This window comes from Anneissia japonica, unplaced genomic scaffold (genome assembly GCF_011630105.1).
Source record: "Anneissia japonica isolate Jap-2015-1 unplaced genomic scaffold, ASM1163010v1 scaffold1889_len2455224_cov183, whole genome shotgun sequence".
Lineage (NCBI taxonomy): Eukaryota > Metazoa > Echinodermata > Crinoidea > Comatulida > Comatulidae > Anneissia > Anneissia japonica.
In genome coordinates, this window is record NW_022752980.1 from 1,633,890 (window position 1) to 1,661,850 (window position 27,961).

Here is a 27,961-nt window from a genome sequence, read left to right on the forward strand (position 1 = left end):
AATCTCACAAACCGGATTCTATTAAAGTACACTCGCTTTACTATTGATCATAACATAGCTTTTAATAGCCTTCTTAACATGGATGTTTGTCCATCAATCATGCAATAGGTCGTTGACTGCCTGACTAACAGAAGGCAGAGGGTTAAATATATGAACTCTTTGTATAAATGGGAAACACTTACAGGAGGTGTTCCTCAGGGAACAATTCTTGCTCCCATCATTTTCCTTTGCGTCATTGTGCTCTTCTGGAAGAGGAACTTGTGAACACCGGTATCCAAGCCTGGAAGTACGTTGACGATCTGACATAGTTATAAATAACCCAAGTTTCATCAAAAACACCTTGGATATGCTTCATCAGTGGTCAGAAACAAACAACCTAAATCCAACCAAGTGTCAGATAATAAGAGTATACTTTGGTCACAAAACACTTCCAGACCTGGATATCCGCCTATCTAACAACATGCTACCTGTTGTTAATGAGGTTGAACTACTAGGTGTCATACACACGACACACTACCTGTTCTGTCATACAAAACCATGTTTGTAAGGAACAAACCATGTTTTGTAATATACGAAAGTTATTCTGTCTTTACAAAACATGTTTTGTAAAAGACAAAACCATGTTTGTCTGTACAAAACATGTTTCGTAATAGACAAAATCATGTTTGTCTGTACAAAAACCATGTTTGTCTGTACCACGGAGTAAATTCCTCCATGTCTGTACAAAACTGTTTTGTAAACACAAAACGATTATGACATCACATGTTCCTATTCGACACTGGTATTACTGTATCATTTACCTATTTATATACCATCATTATCAGACTACTACTACTGTAGAGACCCTATACTTAGTTACCACATTGCATACTTAATATGTACGTTCCTTTAAAATGAAATCCACAAACGAAATAAAAGACACAAAAAAAAGATCTTGTATACTGTACATTTATTCAATACTTTCGAAACTTTACATTTTATGAAGATTTGGATCTTTTTCAAAAGTATAACTATATAAATACCAATTGATTGCAATACATCGTAGTGTCATAGACATGATAGTTGTACTTGAATACAAATATATCTTTCCCCATCAGTGGCACAAATATAATGAAATTATAAATATACCATCTGTCTTAAAAATCAGGAAAACCACCAAAATTCAATTCAAAAATATATAGCTAATTTTAAAACAGCAAATAATTTATTGACGGCCAGTGGAACTGATCAATCCAAATAAGTTTTCACTGATTTATAGACCACATACCTTTTACTACAAAAATATGATTGATTTCCAGCCAATTAATTTTTCCATGCAAAAGAATATAAAGATATTACGAATTGTGAGTTTGCGTCAGGAAAATATAATAGGAGTGATATTTTGCCCTGTTATCCCCAAATACTAGTGAAAAAAAGTGAAGAAAAATAAAGAGGTCTAGTGGTTAAGACATCAGACTAGATATCTGGAGGTTGTGGGTTCGTTCCCACCTGAATCACTTGTAAATATTTTTCACTAGTATTTGGGGACATACTGAGTAACACCTCAGGTAGGGCAAAATATCACTCCTATAATATAGAGTTTTATTTATTTGCCTGCCAATTGGTGATGAGATATTTGATCATTCTGATTTTCAAAAGAAGGCAAACAATTTAGCCAAATTTTAATAATATACTGGACTAAGTAATTAAAACAGTTAATTGTATTTTAAAAGTTTTTATACTATCACAGCTAGACGTAATACCTAACACTTTCTGTAGTGAATAACATTACATAAAACCCAACTTATCATTATCATCGTTTTATGAAATTCAATTTGGTGTGCAAGAGAGAAGCCACAAATTTGTTTCTAGCTAGTTACTATTGTAAAAGAATGCATATAAAATACAGAAAAGATTCCATTCAATGCTGAAGCCAGTGGTAGTTTTTTGTATATATTGCTAAATTTGTTCTAACTATTCTCATAAAAAGTTTCTTAAGTACACAAACTGATATCATATATGACATATTTACATTATTTGTTCTTTACAATAATTCACTTTGATCATTTTCTTTGTTCATTACGGAATTTGAATATATTGATCCAAAATATTGGGGGAAAGGCTGATGGGGTGGTAAAGTAGAGGGGAATGATGATTAAGTGAGAGGGTACAAGCTGTCAAAAAAAGGTGATATGAGGTGTTTTTTTAATTCAGCATATATTTTTTTGCTCTGCAAATTACGCAGTGGGTGTGGGGGAACTTTTTTTGGAGGGGCATATACCCTAATACACTTACATAGATATGCTGCTGCCTTGCCTTCATCAGAATGCGTAGGACATTAACCCAATCCTCATTTGGAAAATTAAAAATATATTGACAATTTAATTTTAGATTCTGAAGTCCATTAAAATGTTCTTCAACACAAGAAAAGAATGGCTGGTTAAATTACTTTTTAGTTAATGCCAATGCATTACATATTAATCAAACTTATTATTTTAATTTGTCAGTCAATCAATTAATAATCTATCAGAATCACAGTTATGCTTCTGTTATCTAGAGTCTTGATCTAAAGATCATTTTTATGAATATTAATATTTATTATTTTGTTAACAGTTCCTTCTGGTCTTAATACATATTTTTTAAATTAAATATTTACAAATCATTAAATTATATTTTAAATATATAATATTTATATATAAAATAATATATATTTTTATACATTTAAGGAATAAGTATTTATATTTCTATACTTAAAATTAAATCTGAAAGCAATATTTAACTCATTTCAATTAATTGTGTATTTGTTTATTCCACTTACAATATAACCATATACATGTTAGGCCTAGTAGTTAAACTACATTTAGTTTATTATTGCACAAACATAAAAGTATTAATTATAAATGTATATTTTGATTTAATTAGCATACCTTTAAAAAGGAACTCAAATAATTGACATTTCAAAAATGCATGTCTACAAAATACTGATTTTACTGACAAAACAACACTTTTGATTGGAATGATTAGAAAACTTTAAAATATGAAAATACTGTTTACATTTACTATTCAATATGAAACTTTTCAAGATAGGTGTTTAATGTATATTTAAATGCAGGTAGTACATATTTAATGACATATTAAACTATTTATATAAATTTGCTTTGGAAATCTTTTATGAAATACTGAATAAGTATATTTAAAACAGTAATAAATGATAACAAGCAATAATCAAAACAAATAAACAAAAAATATAAATTAAAATAAGACATACAAAAAAATAAATAAAAATAGCATAATTAAATTTGTTTTGGTGTACAATATTACATACAAGAATTATAATTAAACACTTGATTTGAACACAAATATCAAGGTATGTCATATATAAATAAAGCTTAAAGAATGCTTAGGTTAAAATATGAACAAAAATAAATATATTTTGTGGAACATATACAAGCATGAATACCATAAAACTAGATATGCATGACTTCTATCTTGTGCAATATAAAAATAAAAATAGTATTATATATTTTATAAACAATAAATGACACTTCCACTTCATTGTTAATGTGTTGTTAACCTTTATCACCATGATCATTTTGTCACTATTCTTCATCATTGTCATCATAATAATAAATTGTATTTTTTACCTCAAGCCAGAAACAAAAGGAGAGCAGCGATGGATTTGAACTAGGTATCGTCATAATTCAAGGCACAAACATACCAGATTAACCAACTGAACTACAGTATGCTGTTCCACATCATATTCTACTATCACTCATAAATGTGATATAATTGTTACATTGGCTTGACTCTGAATTCCTAAAAAGGTTTTAAAATGTCAGCAATACCTCTTTGAGAGATTCAAAGAGATTATTTATAATACTAATAAAAAGTTCTTTGTTCATAAGGCATTTTTTAGGAAACATATTCAACTTAAACAACAGATTAAAGAAAGATTGCATAATTTATAAAATGCCCTGTGCCATAGAGCACTTTTAGGCATGTGATGTACCATAGGGACATCGCACAACAGGACGGTAGGCTGTGGAAGACGGCTTATCAGACCAAGCCCCACCTAATTTTAAACTGCGAAATCTCATTATTCTTCAAGCCCGGTTTCTTAAATTTCCAGGACATTCTTAGTTAATTTGTGATTTTAATGTTAATTAAGAAGTTTATAGTATACTGAATATTTTTTCAACATTATGTTTTGAAGGACTTTAAAGAACACCTACTGTTGACACTCCCTGACCTACTGTTAGCACACAAGCAAATGTCTTGTTAGGCATTGCACCATCAGGTACATTTAGGATTTCTATGCCAACTTAAGAGATTCAATCCAAAATGCTTTGATTTTAAATAATACTAAGGTGGGCACACTGAGTTGTACAACCATCGGCTGATGAATCCATCTCCGCTTTCTATAAATGCTTGCCGACAAGATCCGGTCTGCTAATTGTTGATGGCGAACTGACCGGATTGTCCTGTGGAGTCGGAGATATGCAATTGAAAAAGGGGTGGGCTTAGCCTGCTGACTAGCCATTGTCCACTACCTCTTGTTGTGTAAAGTCACTATTATCTGAACATTGAATACAGAGTACAGTAATTCATAATTTGTGAAATTTCTAATCAAGTTCTGTGCTTCTGATCAACTTTTACAACCTGGTATATAGTATAAGAACTGGTGGTGCATACGAGTGAGATCTCATCACTTTACAGCCAAACCTGGAATGATTGTTTAAATGCGAACCACCAAATATGGCAGCATAATATGACACCTTTGTATCTTCAAGCAGAAATTTTAGCCTATTATTTCGTAGGCTCTTAAACTTGCAACCAGTACATAGATGAACCATAATAACGTAAGAAAAGAACTCGACAAGTACTTTGTAAACGATTTTCCACCAAGTTCACCTCCAATAAACTGCAAAAGATGAAAACAAGTTGAAAATTAATGGTGGTTGAAAACAAAATACATTGATCAACCAATTAAGCAATGAATGAATGAATAAATTAATCCCCTAGTCATTCCTTCAGCCGGTTTGTTAAGAAAACCATTGTCATCTTTGTCATCATTATCTTTGTTAGTCATCATCACAATTGTCATAATGCACCATCATAATCGCCATCACCATCATCATCATTGCCATCACCATCATCATCATTGCCATCACCATCATCATCATTGCCATCACCATCATCATCATTGCCATCACCATCGTTATCATTGCCATCACCATCGTTATCATTAGCTTTGTTAGTCACCATAACCTTTGCCCTCATAGTTACAATTATCACCACCATTCCCATAACCAATTAATAGTATAGAGGCATTTTTTTGCAATGAAGTGTATAAAGTAGAGGTATATCATTATTGTTATCATCATTTCTGTCCTCATCATTGGATTTGTTATCACATAATTGTTCCGACTAAAAATACATAACTAAATCATGCAATTAATTGTCCAATTAATTTGGCAATCTATCAATATAGTGGAGTGGAGTTGAATAGCTTGGTGGTAAGATGCTTGCCTTCCAATCCCAGGGTCGTGGGTTCAATTCCTGTCCAAAACAACTCCACTCCCTAAACCTCATATTGAGATTTAGTTTGTGTAAATCATCATGTGTGTATGTTTGTCTTTTACAAGGGTTTGTCACCTACAAGTAGGACAGCGATATATATATATATATATATATATATACAAATATATATATATATTTATATATGTGCTATTGATAATCCTTGGAGGTAAATAAAAAAAATTAAATATAAATATAATTTACCTTCCGTCTGATGGCGAGTAAAATGAGGCAGACAATACCAACTGAGGTGAATAAGATGACAGCAAGATCTAGGCCTGTCGTACTGACTACAAAATCTTGGTTCTTCACTTGACAATAGATTGTCTTGATTACCCACGGCAACCCCAAGCCTAGAAACACATTGACGCTGTTGCTCCCTATTGGAAAAAGATAAATGACATATTCACATAAAAATATTTGAAAGAGTACAACATCCTATATCACTACAAAGACAATAAGACATTCAAGCCATTATAAAGCTCAAAACAGACACTTACGATTGGCCGTTGGCTCATAGGAGCCAACTATCAATTATGGTTTAGAGAAATTGCCCAACCTTACCTACGTAACAAATTTGTGTTTAACAACAACATTACTATTATTACTATTACTGTATATCATGTTCTTTAATTTAATTTTGTTTAATTAATATATCTTGCTTTGTATTAATTTTTAGTGATATATTGATTGTATTGTGAATATTTTTTATTGATCTGTGATCCACTTTTGAAACCAGTACTATGTTACTGAAAGTGTTATAATAAATTAATAAAGGCTTAAGTTTCAGCAATAGGTTTAGTTTTATAGGGCTTTTTTTCACTATCAAAACTCAAAGAGTTCAATCACCAAACACATAGAGGTTTTTTGCATGATGCACTATACAAATCCAATTATATTATTATTATTTAAATAATTTATAAATTTTTAATAAAAAAAAAAAATACTTTTCTCACAAATTAATGAAAATATAAATGATGATGTTCCCATTTTTTGCAAGGATGTTTATATTGCCTGGAAACCAATTGAAAATTTTTTTGTAATAACAAACCTGTAAACTAGCAAAAACCAGAGGTTTTTTAAAATATGTGTTAAAAGTATTTATTTTGTTATGGGTTTTCTAGAATTTACTATTATTTTAATAATTATTTTAGATATACTGCTGATTATTAAATGACAATGAAAATAATTTGCCAAAGTGGGATTAGTAATTTATCTAAGATCAAATTTCGAAAATCCATTAATCCTGACGGCTTTGACATTTCCATCAAAGTAATGAGCACACAGCTAAGCAAACTTAAACATGATGATACACTTCGTGCATCGATGTCATTAGTTTAATTACCAATAATAACAAGTCACTACAAGAGACATTTCAAAGCTTGATCTTCGCACTTGACTCAAATTTGTACATAAATTGAGTTTTAACCATTATACAACACTGAAGTGTGTTGATTGGATGATCAGAGATGAGTGGTTGGTAATGGTCACCTCGACAACAGCGCTCTTCCACCAACCTAATACCATGATTAACCACATCAGCGCCACAGGGGTGTTGTTCGTATTTAAGAATGTACAAATTTGTTTCAATGCCAAGGAAAGTTGGCAGCCCAAAGGCTTTGATAATGAAATGCTTACTTTAATATTATTATTTGGAACAACTATCTAGTAAATAGTTCTGTGGTTATATTATTTATTTATTTATGCATGAGAATATTACATCAGTAATTTTATAAAATCTATAAGGTTTTAACAGTATATTACTAATTTTTTACTAAGTTATTATCCTTTAATACCATGTCATTATTTTATATTTTTATACACTCTTTATATTTTCACTAGCTCTACATTCAACTTAATATACCTGTTATATTGCCAATAGCTGCATCTGCGTGTTTGTCTTGTAACGCTGCTGTCCGGCTTGCAAACGTATCCGGTACACTCGTTCCTAATGCGATTATGGTAATGCCTGCAACACTGGCTTTGATGTTCAATACGCAACCGATCAGAGTACCAAGCTAAAGAATATAAAGTATATAAAGGTAACAATATTTAGATTTACTGGAGACATTAATCACAATATTAACACTAATCATCATCATTATTTTAATTTTAACCACCATCAATACCAGGGCAGCAACAACATCATCACCATGATCATTTTAATAAATATTAAATCATCACCATCCATAATTTGAATAATCACACCATATTCATCCTCACCATCACCATTAGATAACAATTGAACAGAAAAATAAAATGCAATATTTTAATCGCTTACTGTACTTTGTATGTTTACTTAAGTAGACTACCTGGAATATTCTTTTACAAAATATTTTAACTACATTACTCTCATAAACAGGGGCATAACAACAAATTCTACCACGTAAAACCAAATAAAAAACAGTGTTTATCTTTTAAAAGTGGGCTCCTTTATTCTACTAACTATATAATAATAATAATATTGAATTAAAGGCAAGGTTTTAAGGCTTTCATGTCTTTTTTAATGGAATAATGGCAAATTGATACAAAGATCACATCACTCTATTCAGTAACATACAACATTATGCCATCCTTGCAATCCTTGCATGAATGCTGCCCTCAAGGTAATGAATGCAATATGTTAGTAACTTTGTCATTTGCCAAGAATGCAAATGGATAAAACATACCTCAAAACAAAATGCTGGTTTGCAATGTTATGTAGTGGTATGTGGTGTTATACACAGGGCCGGCAGAACGTCTTTCAAAGTGGGGAGCCCACTGGTAGGATGAATGGGAATATAAATCAGGGGGATCTGGGTTAAAATTTATAGGATGGGGAACAACATTTTTCCCAAAAACCCCAAAAAGGAAGTGAGGTCTGGGGAAAATTTTGATTCCTAGATGGCAGGAAATGAGCTTTTAATGAATTTTAAGTTGTTCAAAATTAAAGGTTTCCTCCCCCTCTTGAAAATGGTCAGGTAAACTTTCTCATTCTTATTACAGCAAATAGGCCTGTTATGTGTGTATACACACATAAAACAAATTGAGTAGTTGCATACGTACTATTTTTTCCATGAATTCTGGGGCGGATCCAGAGATGTTCAAAAGGGGGAACCGAAAGGGAGGCCGAAATTTGGGCCGATCGAGACAACAATGTCCTAGGGGGTCTGGGCATGCCCCCGAAAAATGTTTGTGTTCTAGACGCCCGAAAATAACATTTGAGGCGTTGTGGGCTATCATTTTTTCCCTTTTCTTTCTTTTTTTTTACCTCCCAAAAGGAAAGGGGGGGGGGGCCGGGCCACCCCCCCCCCCCCCCCCCTAAATCCGCCCCTGGAATTGATAAACCTCAAAGAGAAAGTGTGCTTGGATTCTCCCCCAGGAAAATGTTGATTTCTAAATGGCGGAATATGAGCTTTCCCACATACTAGTGTCTTTAAATTAATGACTTATAAGTTCTTGAAAATTAAAGGTTTTCCCCCTTTTGAAAACGGTCAGGTAAATTTTTCTCATTCTTATTACAGTAAATAGGCCTATTATGTATGTACCAATAGTAGGCCCTATACATACGTTGCACACATATTCTTTTTTCCATGAATCAATGAACCCCAAAAATAAAAGGTCAGAGGTCCTCCCCCTAGAAAGAAAAAATCAGTTCGCAGGTCTTGAAAATGTAGGTCTAGAATTCTATCTTTTATGATTTCTTTTGTTTTGCCCAAGGGAGGGCCCTGTACCCCCCACCTCCAGATCCGCCAAAGTGAATTGCAAGAAAATGTAACTCGGTCGGGGACTGGATAAACACTTTCTTTCCCCTCCCTCTCCTCCTTCTTCCTTTTCTTGTAATTTTTCTTCCCTCTTTCTTTTCTTGCATCATACAAAAATCTCTCTCACCCAATTCCGCTGGCCATGATACAGTGCTATGCACTGCTTTAAATGAGAACCCTTTAAATTGGCTGGTATGTTCATACTAAATTTTTCCTTTCATCATTAATAATAGGCAAGTATTTTGATTGTGAGTGATAACAGGAATAAGAAGCATTACTTGAAAACATTGGCATTAACTTGTTACCTGTTCAACAAGAGCTGTTAATACGCCAATAAGTACCAATGAAGTCCCAAATGCTGGCCATCCACCAAGCATACTCCTGAAAATATAATACAATAATAATTATGTAGCAATGTTTACAGCATAGAAGAAAGTATAACAGAATATTATTAAAAAATATAATATGAAGATCAGAAAAGAACTTCATCTGGTTCTAATTTCAAAATATAATGAAAAATTTCTTTTTTCGTTGAACCAAGTGAGAGAAAAAATACACTTAACAACTGAACATTTAGATCACAAACTTTTTCAACAAAGGAAAATCTCCAGTCTGACAGTCATAGAGTCACCGGAACGACGGCACTTGGTGGCTGTTGAGACATTACAAGGGGCTCATACAAACTTTCAAGCATTTACAATCAACTGTTATTCTAAGAAATACAATGTGGTTGGGCTCTTTGTAAATTCTTAATGAGCACTAGACGACACACGACTGTCAGGTTAATAATATGTTATCTTTCAGTCAGTGGAAAAAGATCATTGATTACCATCAAATCAGTAAGAGTAGGTACGTCTTTTTTTTTACTTGGTTCAAGAAGAAACCTTTAATAATAAAAATTATGAAGATGAGTACTGTAATTTATCCACCAACGATGAAGGTTAATGTGGAATCAATAGAGTATATCTTTTTCATTATTGGAGTTCTAAAAATAGATTTTTAGAAAACAGTTGATAACAATAAAATATCTAGCAATCACACTTAATGATCTGCTGTAACAACAAACAGATTAGTGCATGGGATATTAGGTATATTAGACGATAATTGCCAATTCTATCTAATAGATATCAATCAACAAATTCAAACAAAAAAATGTTACAATGGCCTAGAAAGTTAATGACAGAGGATTTCACAATGGCATAAGGAGTGTGAGCATTTTGAGGATTTTTGCAATGATGAGTTTTTCTTCAAGATAAATTTATTATTATTATTAATATATTTTTTTTTTTTTCAAATTCAACTTAAATTCAAATCCAAAAGCAGAATGCCTGCCTTTAAGAGAATGAAATCCATGAAACAATGACATACAAAACAAGTAACACAAATAAAAAAGTCATCATTATTATTATTATTATTTGAGCACATAGAGACCTCGTTTATGTGTGCTATATAAATCCATCTATTATTATTATTATTATTATTACCAATATCATTAATATTATTATCATTATTATCATCATTATCAGAATATCTGTAGTTGAATTGTCCTTACATAAATTACAAATTATCAATATCTTTATCATCATTAGACCTAACATCATTTCATTCTTTATCATTATCAATTATTATTGTCATTATCATCATTAGCATCATCATTATTATGACTTCTGCCATGGAGATTAAATAATGAGTATCATCATAAAAATTGGCAGAGCAGTACATGCTGGTCTAAGAAAGAGGTGATTAAATTTTGACTGGTTAATAATATATCATATTAAATTTATAAGAGGCAACGTTTGACATATTTAATATGGACCACAATACACTGTTCCTTTTTCTAGGTTACAACAGAAATTATGACAATGATTTTCATTTACATTAATCTATGGTTATGAATGGTTATCATCACTACGACAGGAGTTATTTCTTTGATTGTCATGTTATTGGCATTTTAAGCTGGTTTTCCACTAGGGGAATTTATTCGCGCGAATCAAAGCGTCGGTTCGCTTCCTGAGTTCTGATTGGTTGCGCATTTTTTCTCTAGCAAAAACTCCGATAGAAATGTGAATGTACATGCATGAGCCGCCGCTTTCCATTTGCGTGAATAAATTCGCCTAGTGGAAAACAGTCTTTATAACTTGATAAAATTGCTTACACTTTTCAGATTTTTCAGCAACAGGATTAAGTGTTGCAGTAATCATTGGGACATATTGACAAATATGAACATGTTCAGCAGAATGACTATCTGATAAATTTTGCACTCAAAATGTAAATACAGATTAAAAGGAAAAATAAATATATAATTTATACAAGCAGAAGGATTATAGAGTAAGATACAGAAAAGAGGTTAACACTAAATCATCTAGCAGAAGTAGAGTATAGTACTATATATATATATATATATATATAATCTAGGCCCTATATACAGTATGAACATTTGTTATAAATACTGGAAAAAACTTTAAAAAAAAAACCCGATTAGACTATAAAAAGATCCTACAAAATGATGAAATAACTAATGATGATAAGCATATCAAACCATGTTTTACAAACTGCTTTACTAAGATGAGTTGATTGATTGATGATTGATTGTTCTAAATGTTGGCTACATGACTTAGAATAATTTCATTAGGATTTGTTATTTTTCATTTATTCTTTTAAAACCATATTTATAGAGGGTCACCCTTCCAGCGTATCCTGGGAGGTCGGCTGATATCCAGGAGCCCTCTTAAATAAATGAAATAACACGATGTATCAGGGAAGTTTGATTACGAGGCTTAGGAGATGGAGATGTGTTTTGACCCTCGTAACAGTAGGTATACTTTTACTTGGTTTTACTACATGACAATGAGGGACTACACTTCAAGTACATATTCCTCAACATTATACTAAAGGGGATGATAAAAATCAGAACTTACCTTGGAGGAACAAATGCAAACAGAACTTTCCAGAAAAAAGAAATAAAATGAAGGAGGTAATCAATCATTGAGGGCGGTATAACATTCCCCTTCTCATCTTCATCGCCTCCAACTGTCATTGCACTGTATCAACATGAACAGAAACAAAAATTATAAACATTATTAATGATTATTTTTATATGATGCCAATGTACTGTTGCAAAATCAAATATTCCACAGGGGTACTCACTGATTCAATAATTATTCATTTTGATCTATAGATCATAATAATGTGGAGCACATTTATATGTTTAATTAATATTGTTATTAAATTCAAATTGGCTAGATTCATTTCTCAGTCCATTACATAGAAATCCAATTAGGCAACAGCTTACTATACAGGCAACATACTTGGGGAATAAGTTCAAATTTCCTTTTTGTAATCAGTTATAATGCAATATGGGAAAATGTTAACAATCTATGATAATTCAGGCCCACAAAAATGAAGAGGAATATGAAGTTAATTCGAATCACCAGACAGTTAATGTTATATTGGGACAAAAATGTGAATTAATCATAAACAACATGCTACCTCCTCAGCACCCCTGGGAGTATTTCTAGTTATGCGTGTAATCAGGACTACTAATTTCATTCCGAATCATTCACCTCCTACTAGGCACCTATTTATACTCTTGGGTGAAGAGAGGTATATGCAGATATTAGCCTGGTTCTCACGAGAGCCCTAGTATCCAGATCGGGAGCTAACCGTTAACACTAACCGTTAGCACCTGCGTGAGAACGCCCGATCTGTTAGCGCTAACCGTTAGCAGTATCCGAATACCGCTAACGGTTAGCAAGCGCTATCGGTTAGCAAGTTGAGCGTGTTTCTATCGTCAACCAATCACACATACGAGTTTACAATTTCCAGTTTCTTATTGGCCAGTGATTCGATCATCATATTTTTGGTATCCAGATCGGGATTTTCTCGGATGGACGCACAATAGCTATGGTTAGCAGGATCCAGATCCTGCTAACCGTTAGCAGCCGTGTGAGAACATAGCCAATGTGACGCAAGCACGAAGAGCATCGGTCTGGATCCCCGACCTTTCCAATTGAAACCCCAACACCTTACGTGCTGCGCCAATGCTTCTGTAAAATCTATATGGAAAGACCATAGAGGCGAGATAGAGTAGGAAAAGTGGAGGTATAGACACAATATTAGTGAATAAATGCGTTGACCTAAAAAGAACATGAAGAGAGGGAATAATGGTTGGAATTTTAAGAGCAGTGACCTAAAAAAATATTTAGAAAGGAGTGAGTGCAGAAACTTGACGGCAATGATCAAAGGACTGTAGGGAGTGCGAGTGAGAGCTATGCCATTAACAAGGTGGATATACCTAGGAGTATATGGTCATCTAGTGGGTGGTTACCTTCTACTGTGCTGCCGACAAGGCTGCAACACTTTTGGACCCAATGACCAGGGATAAAATAGAGCTTTGTAAGAGAAAGTAAAGGCACTATCAAAATGCTCACTAATATCTGGAAAAAGGGAGAAAACAGACTTTTAAATTTAGTGACATAATGCACAAGGTAAGCTTCAAAAACCATTTAATGCATGCGGTATACTGCTGACATCCCCAATGACTTACATGTCTGGCATACTCTTAGTTGGCTAAGATTGATTTTTACTTTAGAGCAAGTGCAAATAAATCACTTGGATTACACACACTGCTAATAATCATACACCCACGAATGACTCAAAAATCATGTTTATGCAACGTATTGCGATTGTTGCTATTTTTTTTTATTACTCTGCCAAATGAGATATTTTTCAGAAGATATTTTTTAATAAGCTTTTTTATTTTATTGATTAGTCTGTCATCTGAGCTTTTCAGAAAAATATGTTTACAGTCCTGTATAAAAATGTAAGTTTTTAATGTATTAATTTGTCAAACTAAGTTTTTAATGTGTTAGCTTGTCAAAATGTTAGTATGAATAAAAAGATAATTTTCAATAATCCTGTCTTCAAAATTAGTTTCTAGAAATTTAATATATTTGTGTTCTCCAAAATTTATTACAGACAATATTATTTTTACTATATTTAAAATAACCAATTAGTTGCAGAATAAAAGGTACCATTGAAAATTAATTTTGGTATTTGTTCAATGTAATCAATAATGCAAAGTAATAAATCTGGTAGCATTAAATACATGTTCTTATTAAAGCCTTTCTTGATAATTTGATTTCTGGGTAGTCCACTGTGCATATCTATAAATAGTAATTCACATAGCTTGAAGTGACTTAGTTCTGTGCTACACTTTACCTGTATATTTTTTTTGTATAGGACAATCAGTGTATGAAACGACCCCCAAGTCTTAAAAGGTTATTGGACGATTTTTGTATGTCGGGCGTATAAGAGCAACCCCCCACCCCCACCCTTTCACTGTCAGAATTCCTACTTTTTTGCTGCCCTTTATGGTCTTGATATTGCATCTAGCTGGCTAAACACAAAGCCAAATGTAGGGCTAATCTTTCAATTAATACCATTTTATGGGCTTTTAAATGTACATCAAAATCTTATTTCCCCGCATTTAAAATTACATTCATTCATACTAAAAGTTAGTAGCTTCCACACATAAGACGAATATGATTTAAAAATTTAAAAAATATGTGTTGTGCTCATAAGATTACCCCCTATTTTTTTTATCGTAATTTGCTATTTTAAGCCTCGTTTTATACGCGGGAATATACAATATTAGCCATGGTAATGTGTTATTACCACCATATATGGGCAAATCATAGGCATTGTCATATATAACATGTTAGTGCGGACTGTGCTTCACACATCTCATTATATTACTATCTACAGTATAACTATAAATCATTTAACAATGGTGAGTATACATATATTAACTTAATTAATTAGCTCATAAGTAATTGTAATAACTTTTTACTCAATAAATTTATCAATAGCATGGACGAGATGACAACAAAAAAAAGAAAAAGAACAAAAGGGCCAGAATGATTTATTGTTGTGATGAAATGGAAAATTTAATTTGATGGGAAGAGTAATGAACAGGTTAAATCGTGAAGTTGTAACAAAGTAGCAGAGATGACACACCAAGAAATGAAGTGCTGGCACTAATTGGGTCAGCACAGTGCGGCTTCAGAGCTGCTTCACATAAAACACTCTGGTAACTTTAAGCAAGATGGATGATAATGTGCTGAGTTTAATGGGTTGTGGTGCTCCACGTCTTGTGTGTTCGTAACGGTTCTTCACGTTTTCAATAACAGTGAAATGCGATAATGACAGAAGCAGTTGAGTCTCCACGTTAAAGTATTGCTATGCATTAGCAATGTTGCTTGTTTAAACGTGATACTCCACAAAACCTTGATGCTAATTTATTTATACCTGATGCAAGGAATCATAATATTAATTTCTTTTTAGTTTTAAATTATCACTTGTAAGTGATTAGTTTTTATGGAACTAAATAAGAATATGCTGACAGTTATAATGTAATGAAATAACAGAAAATTATAAAATAATTCAAAAATACATCAAAGGCATCAGGTAAGGCAGATTAAAATGAATTTCCAAATAAAAAAGGAAGTTTTCAAATTCATCCTCATGAAATTATATTTCAGTTAGTTCCATGAACTTTAACACAGTGTTTGAGCATGGATGCAAAATTATAATTCCATTATTCTTCATATTTGCTGTAAAGAATCTCAATTTTACATTTTATCTATTTACTGCAAAATAGACTACCTTATTTTAATTCAACTTGATTACTTTAGTTATTTTTTTTTTTTATCATTTATAATATTTTTAGTGATGTAATTTTAATATATTATTTTTTTTAAACTTTTTATATTATTTTAACTGGTTGCCATAGCTAAATATTTGATTTTAAACTTAGCTTGGCCTCCTTCCATACACTTTTTCTGTAATTTATTACTGTATTATTCTTTGTTACATCTTTTTACTATTTTTCATGTATGTTGTGTGAAGAAATTAACAAAACAAACAATATTTGAGGACTGTCGTCAAAAAGTAATGGGTAGGAAAATACAGTACCATCAAAAGGAAGTGGGTGATTTCTAAGATAAGGGGCCTCAAAAATATAATAATAATAATAATAATAACAATAATAATAATAATAACAATAATAATAATAAATATAATAATAATATATTATTAATAATCGCTGATGAATATAATAGTTATGAAAATTATCATCAAAATGTCGATGAAGTTAACAACCGATATTAATCTCAAGGACATTACGATGTCGATGAAGTTAATAACAATTACGTTATGATATGCAACATCATAATAACTATATTTTTTAGAATAAATGTAGAGAAAGAAGTCAAAACGAATGGTAAAGCTGAAAGGAAAGGAGACAGCCAGATTATAGTGAGACCCATATACATTTATAGGATGCTGAAACGAAGCCAAACAGAGATGGGAGAGTTTAATTGAGGTCTTATATATTCTTCTTTTCTAAAAATTGTACTTTGTTCTTTAATGTGCACATGTGCCATATTGCACCCAGGACCAATGGTTTAAGGGTCTCATTGCGAAAGACGGTGCGCTATTGAAACTTGCATTTCAGCCCTCTGCAAGCTGAAACACAAGGAGAGCAGGCCATAGAATTTGACTGGTACCAAAGGATCTACAGGGTTTAGTACACAGAGTGGCTACCACCAGTTTTAAGCAGACCGAGCTATGCTGCTCTTTGTGAATGAATGAAATACAGTATGTCTTATGGCTTCAGTTTGTTTGCTTTTTTTTATCTTATTCCTTTAGGCACATGGCCAAGGATTACCAAATGTGACTTAATCACTGTACTATTAGATAGGAAGCAGTCCCTTCACATGACAATCATATATATACACATGTACATCAATTAAGTCTCTTATAGAGTGGATTTTTTAGTATGTTCTTGACTTCTGGTACAATCAATAACTACTCTTTATTATAACATTGTTATTTTAATTCCCCATTAGAGATGATTACAAGTTCTATTTTCAAATCTTTCAGTAAAGTGTCTTTCTGATTGGCAGATTGGAAAGCACTCGTTCTTTCATATTTGTATACAAATATTTTACATGTTATTCTGACCTTCTGATTTGGCCCTTCCATGTTTCATCTTCACTATCCGTCATTAAATTAGCTACTCGGTCTGCAATTTCATCTATAAATAGAGTAATTTTTAAAAATGAGGTGATAGTTGATGATGGTAGCGGATATGATGTTAACAGAGAACAAGCTATTTTCAAATTAGTGGATGGATAGCGTGTTACAAATATTGTTGTGTTTGCATGTGGATAAACATGTCTTACCTCCATTAATGTTCGCCACAGCAGCTGGATGCTCTCCGAGCTTAGCTCCGAGGCTTAAATTCTTCATGTTGATTACAAAGTTTTTGTATGTCTACAAAATTGAAGATATATAATCAATACAAAAAAATAATTAGTAAAAAATGCTCATAAATCTACTTAGAGCAAGCAGGTGACAATTTTTTCAATTTGTATAAATAGTTTAATATTTAAAAGGCTTGCAAAAAGATCAGAGATGTTTTGAATAAATTGAGTAAGCAAGAAAAAAAAAATTCAAATTGTTTTCCTTTGAAGCCTGTCAAGAATTTTCTCTTTGTTATTTCTAAAGATAGACACACTCCATAATCTCTAAAAGACCTATACCCATGTTCACACAAAGACACTAAATTTTGACTAAATTTAATCAGATGGCACAATGCTCCATATATTTGCCTTCACATGTGGAAATAAAGCATTTAACACAGTGAACGTGCATGTTAGATGTTTCATCTCATTTTCTTACCAGCATCTTCAAATATGGGGGGGGGCAGGGGATTTAGAAGATACCCACATCTTATGTTGGACTGTCAGCCCATGGTGTCCTATTATGTAATAAATAAATAAACTTAATTCATATTAGCAGATTGCCTTATGAGGGTGGCCAATCGTCTAAAAAATGCTTGTTTTTGTGCAAATTTATGCGAGTATAACACCGCAAAAGGCGGTATGAAAATATTTGTACAATTTGTAGTTCTCACCGTAATATCTTTATTTACATGGACAACAATTTGTTTGCTCGTTTCACCATGCTTAAAAGACAATGTGGCTGAGACTTTTTTGAAGTCAGCGGTACGAACGCTGTCACCTCCAAGTGCTGAGCCATCTCTATTTAAAAAGAAAGATGGACATTAATAGAATATAAGCAAAAATATAGGTATATTTATGCATAAAAGACATACAAAAACAGTCCATTGCAGCATATATATGCTGAATTATGTAACTGGAAAAAATTAAAATATAAAGCATAAAATTGGCAATTACAAATTTACAAATCGTTATTAAAAGTATATTGCACAAATAATAAAAATTACATTAGAAACATTAAGAACAGACAAGCGGAATTAAAGTGAAAAATGTAACATAAATCAAATTGAACAATTGAGAGTATATACTGTACATAAATTGAATTTTTATTCAATTTACTTACTAATTTGCTACTTAAAATCCTTTTCATTAACACATTTTAAAGAGATACAGTACATTTTAAATACAATAAATTTGTTATGATTCTATGATAATGCTTTACAAGTAGCTGGCAGGAGTTTAACAAGTAGCTCAGACACTAAAGTCCCTTTCAGGCAGAGCTGCATACCAGCACGCCGGCATGGGTTTCTGTCTGAAAGCGTCAATACACCAATATACTGGCTTACTTTAGGCAACCTTGCACCCTAGTAATATTGCCGCAATGTTGCGGTAACCTTTACTAGCTTGCTGTCTGAAAGTGTCTCCAATTCAAACCTTCTCAAACTCCCTGATATTAACCATATTCAACAAGGTACTTTCTTATACACTGCCATTAATTCTATTCTCCCTAACCATCTATGTAATATGTTTACCCTAAATCACTCCATTCACAATTATCATACTCGATCCAGAAATGATATTCATATACCTAATCATAACACCAACTATTTTCAACACAATATTAGATACACTGGTCCTATACTCTGGAATAATTTACCATCCTCAATTATGAACTCAGTTTCCGTGAAGTCTTTTACCAATAAATTCTGGAATCACCTTGTTTCGCAATACAAAAATTAATTTAATCGTGACTCGTCTTGCTTGTGTGTGTTTGTGTTGTGTGTTGGTTTGTTTGTTTGTTTGTTTTTTTGTTTGTTTGTTTTTTTTTTGTTTTTTTTTTTGGATCACTGTGTGTTTTTGTGATTTTGTGTTCAGGCCTGCCCAATACAAGATTTTTTTTATATAAATCTTCTCGGGCATGTGCCCTCTTCCTTTTGATTTTGTTTCACAAACCTATCGTTTTTAATGAACTCTGTTATTCAATTGCAAATGGAAGAAAATAAATGTATTTTTGAATTGAATTGAAAAAAAGTCTACTCGATATTGCGGCAATCAAGCCGGCGTGCGCATTTATGCATAAACACACAAGGTTAATGTTAAAAACAATTGCGCAGTGGTATTTAAATCGCCAATATTTTGCCATTCTATAGGACCCTTTCAGACAGAAAAGCGTAAGATTACCGCAATATTGCGGTAACAGAGGTGCTGTGTGAAAGGGTATAGATCGGTTATTATGCCGGCATGCATACCGGATTATTTTGACAACATATATCTGAAAGGGGCTGTGACCCTTAGGAAGAAGCAAGTTACTGCATGAGCTAGCCCAAGTCTTGAACGCGTTGAGACTTATGTATAAAGCACTATATAAATCTAATTACATTATATTGCATTACCTAAAATTAAATACTGAATGCTCAGGTACTCTGTATAATCAAATAGATTTTATAAATACTAGAATGTAATCATTATCTGATTCTAAAGTTAACACATATCCTATGGGAAAAATGCGGATTGGAAAGCAATCATGTGGGATAATAATAAAGAGAGTAGATGACATTGATGAGCATTGTAATGAGCATCATTACCCCCAAAAATGAGGAGAAAATGAGACAAGGAACAATCACGAGAGAATACACATAAACCAAACAAGTAATAATAGGAATACTGTATATGATGAGGATTTCATTAAATTTATTTATTCGACCCACATTTACAATTACAATGACAATAAAATGTAATATGTGAGAAAAACAAGAATTGAAATGCTGGACAGGGGTAGCTTAAGCAAAGTACATAGCTCAGATGAGCCAGCTACCCCTTAATGATGATAATGATGGTGATAATACTGATGATGATGATGATGATAATGATCATGATGTATGCATGCCGGCATAATAACCGATCTATACCCTTTGCACCTCTGTTACCGCAATATTGCGGTAATCTTACGCTTTTTTGTCTGAAAGGGTCCTATAGAATGGCAAAATATTGGCGATTTAAATACCTCTGCGCAATTGTTTTTAACATTAACCTTGTGTGTTTATGCATAAATGCACACGCCTGCTTGATTGCCGCAATATCGAGTAGACACTTTCAGACAGCAAGCTAGTAAGGGTTACCGCAACATTGCGGCAATATTACTAGGGTGCAAGGTTGCCTAAAGTAAGCCAGCATATTGGTGTATTGACGCTTTCAGACAGAAGCCCATGCCGGCGTGCTGGTATGCAGCTCTGTCTGAAAGGGACTTTAGTGTCTGAGCTACTTGCTAAACTCCTGCAGCTACTTGTAAAGCATTATCATAGAATCATAGGTATAGGATTATCTTAGGTGCATACTAAGTTTAGGCTATTCTAGATTATGCTATTGAGCCATTTAAATGTAACAGAGATGAAGGGTGAGGTTGAAAGATCCGAATACAACTGTTGTGCTAACCACGACAATGTAACAGAAATTAAAATCAAAATGGAAGAAAACTATTGTTACAAGTGTGCTTCTTTTTTTGATCATTTATTTCAAGTATTTTGCAAAGAAATCATCATGTCTATTAAAGTGCACATCTTACCAAATAGATTAAAATATATCAATGATTATACCATTTTATTTTGTGGTACTAATTAATCAGTCATGGAAATGATTATGAAGATTACATACCCACCATATTTATTGATTATAATTTTCTCTGTTGTATTCTGTCTACATAAAGTAAACATTATCCATGATGTAATATGTGTTCATATGAATTATGGAAAATATAATAACGTTTTTCAAAGAAATGACATTCTAATTTCTTTAAAATCTTGATAATCTTTCAGCTAGCTGAATACATTAGTAGCTTTCAAATAAATGACAGAATGGATAATTTTTTTCAAAATTAACCAACGTCTAAATAATTCAAATCCTTGTTGTGCAATTCGCTTGTATGTTTTTGTTGGGTACCTGGTAGGATTTAATTCATTGGAATGGTCATCCTCAGTGACCACTGGTAATAATGTAAAGCATATAGAAGCAGATTATGCTGGCGGCTACTGTTGCTGTGTTGTCGGCTGCTGTTGCTACGATGGCGGCTGAAGTCACTGCAGTGGCGGCTGCTATCCTTGCGGTGGCTACTGCTGTCGCTGCAGTGCCGGCTGTTGTTTTATATGACGGCAGCTGCTGCTGCGGTGGTGGATGTTGTCGCTGCGGTGACGGCTGCTGTTGCTTCGGTGGCAGCTGTTGCTGTGGCGGCTGCTGTTGCTTCGGTGGCAGCTGCTATTGCAGCAGTTGCAATTCAGCTACTTTTGCTGCAGTGGTGGCTGCTATTGCTACAGTTGCGGCTGCTGCTATTGCTGCGGTGGCGGCTTTTGTTGTTGCAGTGACGGCTGGTGTTGCTGTGTCTGGTGTTGCTGCATTGGCTGGTGTTGTCGCCATTATCACTATGCACCCTTACACTCTTGCAAGTAAATTGGGGCAAAACGTCAGTAAATTATTAAAAACTGACTAATTTTACTTAACCAGAAAAAGTTGATAAGATGTGTGCATTCTTAAAATATGAGCAACCAAAGATTTTTAATTTTATTTCTCTTTGTATTTTGATTAGGTAGAAGTACAGTATAGTGTATCACCAAAAAAAAAATCTAGATGTGTAAAAAAAAAAACAATATTAACATATTAAATTTGAAGAATGTTTGATAATTTCAATATCAATAAAAATAAATAATTATACTATTATTGGGAATTTATATACTGTAAATTATAAAACAATGTTAAAATCAAATATACGGTTTCAACTGAAAGTTATGAATATGTAAGTTATAGTATGACTGATTAGTTTTTTCATCGATAAATTTTGCATCTCTTCTTCATGAACTTTAATTTCTATGTTTACCTCAGACATTAGACATGTATAATAATAATTATAATATATAATCCTGCTCTTACGAGAAACCTTCTTCAAGCCTTGTCACAATGGGTGAACAGCACAAAGGCAGTAGGCCGTTCTTAACAGCATTGACAGAATACAGACTAATTAATCTTTTCAAGATTGTAACAAATGGCCATGATTAATTATCGGTTGAAATGACGCAAAATTACACAATTCTTCACAGGAATAATTGAAATGATCATGATTCTTAGGTTGAAAGGTTCATTGAGATTTTGAAAATGGCTTGTGGATTAATAGGAAATATGGAATAAGGATACTAGAGATCAAGTGTACAAAACTTTGTATATTTCAGGAATATACTGTATATATTCAATTATTGTTAATGAAATGGTTGGAGATGTATATTATATAATATATCTTTATGCATTATACCTTTAAATAGGGAAGTAATAATTCAAATGGATCTTCGCAGAACAAAATACCATCAACTGAGATTTGTAGCACACCACATGGTGTACTGACTACCAATCAATCATAAGGCTTTCACTACTGTGTAAAGCCCTTCTCCAACATTTGTTTTTATCCTGTTTTGTCCATTGCCACTCTTTACTTGCCCAGTTTGTTATTCCCATGGTGATGTCATCCCTCCACCTTTTCTTTTGTCTTCCTTTCTCTTCTTCCCAGATCTTGCTTGCCAATTTTTTAGCCTCTAAGTTCATCTATTGTCTTCTATTCATTGTCCTATTCATCTCCATTTCATTTATTCAATCTTCTCCACGTCTTTAACTCAATTTATTTTCTCTTACTTTGGTTTGTCTCACCTTATCCCATAAAGAGAGATGTACCACCTTCCTTTCCATAGCTTTTCTGTTCCATATTCTTTGTTGTTGACCAAGTCTGCTTCATAGGTCATGGCTGTCAGGATGCATTGGTTAAAAACTATGTTCTTAGTGACATTTGTATGTTTCTATCCGTCAAAATATCTTCATGCATTCCATAACTTTTCCATCCTGCTTTCACTCTGATTAGAATTTCCTCTGTTGTGTTTGTATCCATTTTTAATGTCTGCCCAAGGTATTTATATTCATCAACATCCTCTATTTGGTGATTTTTTTCTATTGTGTTTATTTTTGCTGTTTGTTTTACTGTTTGTCATGTATGTTTTACTGTTTACATGTTTGTTTTTTTCTTTTCATCAGTTGAGTTGGTCTATGCAAACATGTGGATAATAAAAGTGGGAGCTTCCCACATGAAAGATTTTAAAAAATGTATGTTTTACTGAAAGCTTATAATTAATGATTATTGTCAATTCACCATGCAACCCTTCAAGAATAATAATCTATCTATCTTCTTAACTATTGAGGGATAACTACAAACTCGTATACCATGAAAAAGACCCACAACCATCAATTATAATTTTTTATTATCATTAACATTATTGTTATTACTATCATTATTATCTATCATAATTTATATTGGCAAAATGTTTTGTGAACACCATTTAACAAATAATTTCACTAATAAAGAAAAGATTGTATATACCAGACAGGTATATAACTTCTGTGACCTAAACAACAGGCTAAATATTCTAATAATAATGGTCAACTTATAGAGTGTATATTATGGAGACCTCTATGAAAAAATGGACCAAGAAAGTAGTACTTAAACCGGACACTCCCTGCGTCGTACGACTGTCGCACGACGAATCCACATTTGCTTTCGGCGAGCGATAGACGACGCAACGCCGTCTGCTGATTGTCAGTGGCAATGTGAACGGATCCTCATTAAAAAGACGATCCGTTGTGTCCGCATCTTCGTGTGCGTTCTTCATCGCGTTGCCGTCGCTTCGTCGTCGCATGCATTGAGTAACCGGCTTTAATCTAACCCTGCTAATCCGACTCCAAAGACATGCTAATCCGACTCTAAAAACTAAGCATCTCCCTAAACTAAGCATCTATTAGTCCATTCATCCATCTATCTATCTATTTACAGTATCCATCAATCAATCAACCCATCCATCCATCTTTAAAGTCCATTCCCTTTCCATCCACTCATTCATCGTATATTTATACCGTATTCATCTTTTCCTTCTCACCCATTCATCTATTCTATCAGTTGATTCACTTTATCTAGCCATCTATCATTCCATTCGATTCACATTCATCCATCTGTCCATCCATCAGTTTTTCATTTATTCATTAATCCATTCACTTCATCCATCTTATCCATCCATTAGTCTATCTATCCATCAGTCAATCCATCAAATCAGTCCATTTACCAATTTATCCATTTATAAAACTATCCATCCTATTCATCCTTTTACTCTATTCATCTATCCACCAATCTATCAATCCCATCATCCTCACATCTGTTCATTCACACATCTATCACTCCGTCCGCCTGTCCGTCAGTATGTTCATTCCTTCATCCATTCATATATTTATCCATCCATCCTAACCATCCATCCTAACCATCCCAACTTCTCAACCTTGAGGTCAGACGTTTAATTCCTCACCGAGTATTTTGCATGTCCTTGGGCAAGGCACTTTACCTACAGTTGTCTCTCTCCACCCAGGAGTAAAAGTGAGTACTTGGTAAGTTCAAACTCAACATTATGGAATTTTCTCCATGGACCCAAGTATGTGTTCCGTATATCCAATGACCGGGGAAAATGTTACGTGCATAGAGGTCTCTACAATATGCACTCCATAAATCAACCATATTATTATCCACAGTATCCATTTAAGATATCTATCTATTTAGTATTCCAGCCATTACATCTTGCTGATTTTTTATCACATATCTTACATTGTATAAGATTTCTAATGAGAGTGAGTGTTAAAATCAGTGGCATAATATTTTGCCAGTGGAGTTATCCCTTCAATCTCTAAAAAAATTCAGAGTTACTCAAAGCTTTCATCTGCCGAAAAAAAGTGCTAATATTAGAATGGCTGTAGCCTGCACACTACATACTAAATTGGATGAATTTATGTGTATATTAACTGACGATGGTAAACTAGGCATCTTCAGTCATTTGCAGTTAATGCCTTCAGATTTACTAATGGAAGATTAGACTGTAAGATGTGCTAACATGTTGTCTTAAATTCCCACAGGATCAGTACGTAACTTAAGCGCTGAAGACAATGCTAACCGACAGCCTTTTCAATAACCTTATACGGGTTTAAGTTTAATATTAAAAACTAAAAGCCTTCTGAATCCCAACTCGTGTACTTAATTGCGGTATATAAAAAACAAATATGATTCATATATGAAAAATATCTTCTGCTACTGCATATTAACAAATGTTTATTAATTTTCTCGATTCCATATAGTATCGGTACTTAAGATCAACCAAGATAATCAGATTTGCAGTTTTAAATTAAGAAAAACTTAAGCACAGTGCTAATACATTTTATAGTATTATGAAGTCATTATATATGTGAAGGAGACTTACGTGGGTGGGCAAATTGTAAAGGAGAGTGAGCGTATTGGTTGTGTGTATTTACTTGCACATGTCTCATATTTACTTACATATTACTGTACAATATTATTATACTGCTGTACAATGACATTTCAAACAATAACCAAAGCTAATACATTTTATGGAATATACCAAATAAAAAGAAATCACAAATATAAAAAAGTCAATGTACATGATATTTTACACAAAGCAATTTATGCAAATATTGAGTAAGTTGTCAAAACACAGCCTATATATTGTTAACCACAAAGCATATCAAATATGTGATTCATATACATTTAGTTCAGATATTTAAAAAAAAATTAAAAGATAAATAAATAAAAAGTGGAATCAATTAAACCACTTTAAATCATGGAAGAACACTGGCAAAATCACCACCAGAAGTTAAAAACATAACCACCAGAAGTTTAAAACATATTTAAGAAACTTAGACAGAGATCAAGGTAAATCAATACAGACACAAATTTGCAAAACCCAAATGTGTCTTAATATTGTTTGTGAATGTTGATGGATCGGATATGACATACCATCCTAAAACAAGGTCTGACAATAGGCCTGTAGCAAAAGGACATTTGTACAAGGCTCCATGGCATGGCTACCCTAAAATGAATAAAACATCAATAAAATGGACACATTGTTTAATTTCAGGACTTACAAAATGCCTAATGTGTATGTGTATGTGTGTATAATATTGGTATATTGGTACTGTATATGTGGAGGAGATGTTATTTACAGAACAAAACAATTCTGTTTACTCACAATGTGTAGTATTGTAATGTGACATCACCGTCAGAGCCCTTGCTACGTACCACCGTGGCTCTGATCACCCCATTCGCATCCGCCGAGTACGCCGCTTTGTCAAATGAAAATTCTCCTGGTTCTGTTGTCAAGGAAACAAAGATAAGCACTGTAAATCAACTACTAAAATGTACCATTTAGTTATAATAAATTATGTTCATAATATACACTGAATTCTGTGCATTATCTTGACAAATTCATCGGTATAATCTTGGTTCCAGATTTGTTGACGATATTATTTCCGACAGAAGAAGCAAATTAATAGGTCATTGCTTCACGTTCTTTAATGAATTACATTAGTCTGCAATTTAACCAGGCCAAATCAGGAAATTGAAAACTGAGGTCTACACAATGTTGGTGAAGCCCAAGCTCCACAAAGTACAAACTAATATTCACTGATCTTTTTATTATTATTATAATTATCACTTTTTAATAAAGGGAAGCTGATTTGAAAGCAAATAGTGATTATCATTGCTTAAGAAGCCCCCAACCATTTTCTGTATTTATTTTGTTACTGAGCTCAAATAAATAAATGGAAACAATTTTTGATACATAATTCATGAGTAAAATTATTATGATTAATAATAATAATAATAATAATAATAATAATAATAATAATAATAATAATAATAATTTTTATTATTATTATTATTATTATTTTAACAGCAGCAATATTAATGTCAGTTTTACCCAATCAAGACATTTTCATGTTTCGATAACTCTATTTTATACTAAGCAATGCTATTGATTTCCATTATAATAATTATGTCAATAGTATTGTTATCAGGTCAAATGTTATGGTAAATAATTTTTAAATATTAACAACATAAGAATCATAAATAAAAAATAACAATCAAAATAATATAAGAAGATGCAAATAATGATAAAATAACAATTACTAATTAATTATTTAATCATGAAAAGGAGTAATTTATTTTATACTTATTTTATTCATTCTGGCAAAAATAATTAACAATATAAAACATTACAAATACAAAAAAGAAAAAAAAAATCAGAAATTTACAAACAAAGAATAATTACCGTCATCATCAATAATTGTAACTCTAGCTATACTTGGATCCCCCAGTCCTTTTGCATGTACCCCTTCCGGGCTTTTCAGGATCACGTAAAATTCCATATCATTTTCATATTGGTTGTCATTGATAATTGGGATTGAAACAGACTTCTGGCTCTCATTTTCCCCAAAATCCTGTAC

General features: G+C 32.7%; 1 protein-coding gene across 4 annotated transcripts in view; it reads right to left on the bottom strand.

Annotated features, from left to right (window-relative positions):
• Positions 1–932: 932 nt before the first annotated feature.
• Positions 933–27,961, bottom strand: part of LOC117122525 (sodium/calcium exchanger 2-like) — an 81,726-nt gene continuing 54,697 nt past the window's right edge. For all 4 annotated transcript variants that reach the window (XM_033268113.1, XM_033268112.1, XM_033268114.1 and 1 more), the window contains 10 exons: positions 27,787–27,955; positions 26,707–26,827; positions 18,280–18,406; positions 17,546–17,636; positions 17,325–17,397; positions 12,218–12,340; positions 9,605–9,680; positions 7,421–7,574; positions 5,761–5,936; positions 933–4,900 (listed from right to left, as the gene is read on the bottom strand). In XM_033268113.1, coding sequence (XP_033124004.1) covers positions 4,778–4,900; positions 5,761–5,936; positions 7,421–7,574; positions 9,605–9,680; positions 12,218–12,340; positions 17,325–17,397; positions 17,546–17,636; positions 18,280–18,406; positions 26,707–26,827; positions 27,787–27,955 — 1,233 coding nt within the window. In that variant the 3' untranslated portion in view covers positions 933–4,777. The remainder of the gene's footprint in view (positions 4,901–5,760; positions 5,937–7,420; positions 7,575–9,604; positions 9,681–12,217; positions 12,341–17,324; positions 17,398–17,545; positions 17,637–18,279; positions 18,407–26,706; positions 26,828–27,786; positions 27,956–27,961) is intronic.